This window comes from Saprolegnia parasitica (assembly GCF_000151545.1).
Source record: "Saprolegnia parasitica CBS 223.65 unplaced genomic scaffold supercont2.1124, whole genome shotgun sequence".
NCBI classification, from domain to species: domain Eukaryota; phylum Oomycota; class Saprolegniomycetes; order Saprolegniales; family Saprolegniaceae; genus Saprolegnia; species Saprolegnia parasitica.
In genome coordinates this window covers 1-2,414 of record NW_012157518.1, presented here as the reverse complement: position 1 = coordinate 2,414, position 2,414 = coordinate 1, and the positions used below count along the sequence as shown (strand labels likewise).

The following is a 2,414-nucleotide window of genomic DNA, read 5'->3' as shown; positions in this document are numbered from 1 at the left end:
CGAAGCGGCCAAGGTCCGCAAGGTCGCGGGCTACTCGCTCGACAGCGACGAGCCGCCGAGCGTCAACCCGCTCACGGGTAACCTCTACAGCGCCAAGTTCAAGACCATCTACGCCAAGCGCCGGACGCTGCCCGTGTACCAGTTCCTCCACGACATCCAGGACAAGGTCCGCGCCAACCAGGTGCTCGTCGTCGAAGGCGAGACGGGCTCGGGCAAGACGACGCAGATCCCGCAGTTCCTCGTCCAGGCCGGCTACACTGACAGCGGCAAGATCGTGGCGTGCACGCAGCCGCGCCGAGTCGCCGCCATGAGCATTGCCAAGCGCGTCTCGGAAGAGATGGACGTCGTCCTCGGCCAGCAGGTCGGCTACACGATCCGTTTCGAGGACATGACGACCGACAAGACGCTCTTGCGCTTCATGACGGATGGTATGCTTCTCCAGCACGCGATGAACGACCCGCTCCTCTCCAAGTACTCGGTCGTCATCCTCGATGAAGCCCACGACCGGACGCTCTCGACGGATATCCTCATGGGCCTCCTCAAGGAGATCCTCCCCAAGCGACCGGACCTCAAGGTCGTCGTCATGAGTGCGACCTTGGATGCCGAGAAGTTCCAGACGTACTTTGACGGCGCGCCGCTCGTGCGCGTGCCGGGTCGCATGCACCCCGTCGAAGTCTTTTACACGCCCGAGCCGCAGCGCGACTACGTCGAGGCGGCCGTGCGCACGGCGGTGCAGATCCACCTCTGCGAGCCCGAGGGCGACATCCTCCTCTTCCTGACCGGTCAAGAAGAGATCGACACGGCTGTGAGACAGATCCAGGCCGAGTGCTGCGCGCTCGACCAAAAGAAGGTCGGACCCGTCGACGTCTGGCCGCTCTACTCGACGCTGCCGCCGGCGCAACAGCAAAAGATCTTCAGCTCGGCGCCCCGTCCGGCGTTCGAGGGCGGCCCGCCGGGTCGCAAGATCGTCGTCGCGACCAACATTGCCGAAACCTCGCTCACGATCGACGGTATCGTGTACGTCATCGACCCGGGCTTCTCCAAGCAGAAGGTCTACAACCCGCGCATCCGCATTTCGTCGCTGCTCGTGTCACCGATCTCGCGCGCGTCGGCGCAGCAGCGGTCTGGCCGTGCTGGCCGCACGCGCCCCGGCAAGTGCTTCCGCCTCTACACGGAGCGCGCGTTCAAGAACGACCTCCAGGAGCAGACGTACCCCGAAATCCTCTGCTCGGAGATGAGCTCCGTCGTCCTCACGCTCAAGAAGCTCAACATTGACGACCTGGTCCACTTTGACTTTATGGACCCGCCGGCGCCCGAGACGCTCATGCGCGCGCTCGAGATGCTTAACTACCTCGGCGCGCTCGACGACGAGGGCGACCTCACGGAGCTCGGTGCGCAAATGGCCGTTCTCCCCGTCGAGCCGCAGCTCGGCAAGATGCTGCTCATGGCCGGCCACTACGGCGTCGTGAACGAAGTCGCGACGATCGCGGCCATGCTCACGTCGGGCGCCGAGCCGTTCGTGCGGCCAAAGGCCGAGGCCAAGGCCGCCAACGAGGCCAAGGCCCAGTTTGCGCACGTTGACGGCGACCACCTCACGCTCCTCAACGTCTTCCACGCGTTCAAGCTCAACCACGAGTCCAAGGAGTGGGTGTACGAGAACTACCTCAACTTCCGCGCGCTCCAGTCGGCCGGCAACGTCCGCGACCAGCTCCTCCGCAACCTCGGCCGCCTCGGCCTCCAGGGCCGGTCTATGGACGTCAACGACCCGCGCTACTATGAGAACATCCGCAAGTGCATCACGGCCGGCTTCTTCATGCAGATGGCCTTCAAGCAGAGCGCGGGCGGGTACCTCACAGTCAAGGACAACCAGGTCGTGCACATGCACCCGAGCTGCGTCCTCGACGACAAGCCCGAGTGGGTCCTCTACAACGAATTTGTGCTCACGTCCAAGAACTACATACGCCTCAACACGCGCGTCAAGGGCGAGTGGCTCGTCGAGCTCGCGCCGCATTATTATGACCTCGAGAACTTCCCCGAGTGCGAAGCCAAGCGCGAACTGGAAGCGCTTTACCGCCGACTCCAGGCCAAGCTCAAGAAGTAAACCTAGACAACGACACGAGCAGAGCTACTAACATAAATTGGATTGTATTTCGAAAACCTAGTCCTACTCTACCCTCTGTCAGCAGCTTGGACCAAGCACGAACTAGTCTTTAACGTTGGTGACCAAGAAGAGCATAAAGGGTCGGTATCGTTTCCGACGTTAGGTGTCTACTTCAAAGCAACGCGGGAGGAACGTGGCCGCTGCTACACGCCAACGGGGGTCGCGCTGGAGCCGCCGTCGGCCATCGCCGCCTGGTTGAAGGCGCGCATTTGGGCGTTGATGGCGTATATTTCGGCGCGGCGACGCTGCTTTT

The 2,414-nt window shown here is 62.7% G+C and overlaps 1 protein-coding gene across 1 annotated transcript; it reads left to right on the top strand.

Annotated features, from left to right (window-relative positions):
• The first annotated feature begins 13 nt into the window (after positions 1 to 13).
• Positions 14 to 2,161, top strand: SPRG_18324 (pre-mRNA-splicing factor ATP-dependent RNA helicase). Its single transcript, XM_012357762.1, has one exon. The coding sequence runs from the start codon at positions 308 to 310 to the stop codon at positions 2,099 to 2,101; it is 1,794 nt and encodes a 597-aa protein (XP_012213152.1). The 5' UTR covers positions 14 to 307; the 3' UTR covers positions 2,102 to 2,161.
• The last annotated feature ends 253 nt before the right edge of the window (positions 2,162 to 2,414 follow it).

Bases quoted from the DNA above. Each gene is read 5' to 3' on its own strand.
- SPRG_18324 (XM_012357762.1), top strand. From the start codon at position 308: ATGAGCATTGCCAAGCGCGTCTCGGAAGAGATGGACGTCGTCCTCGGC.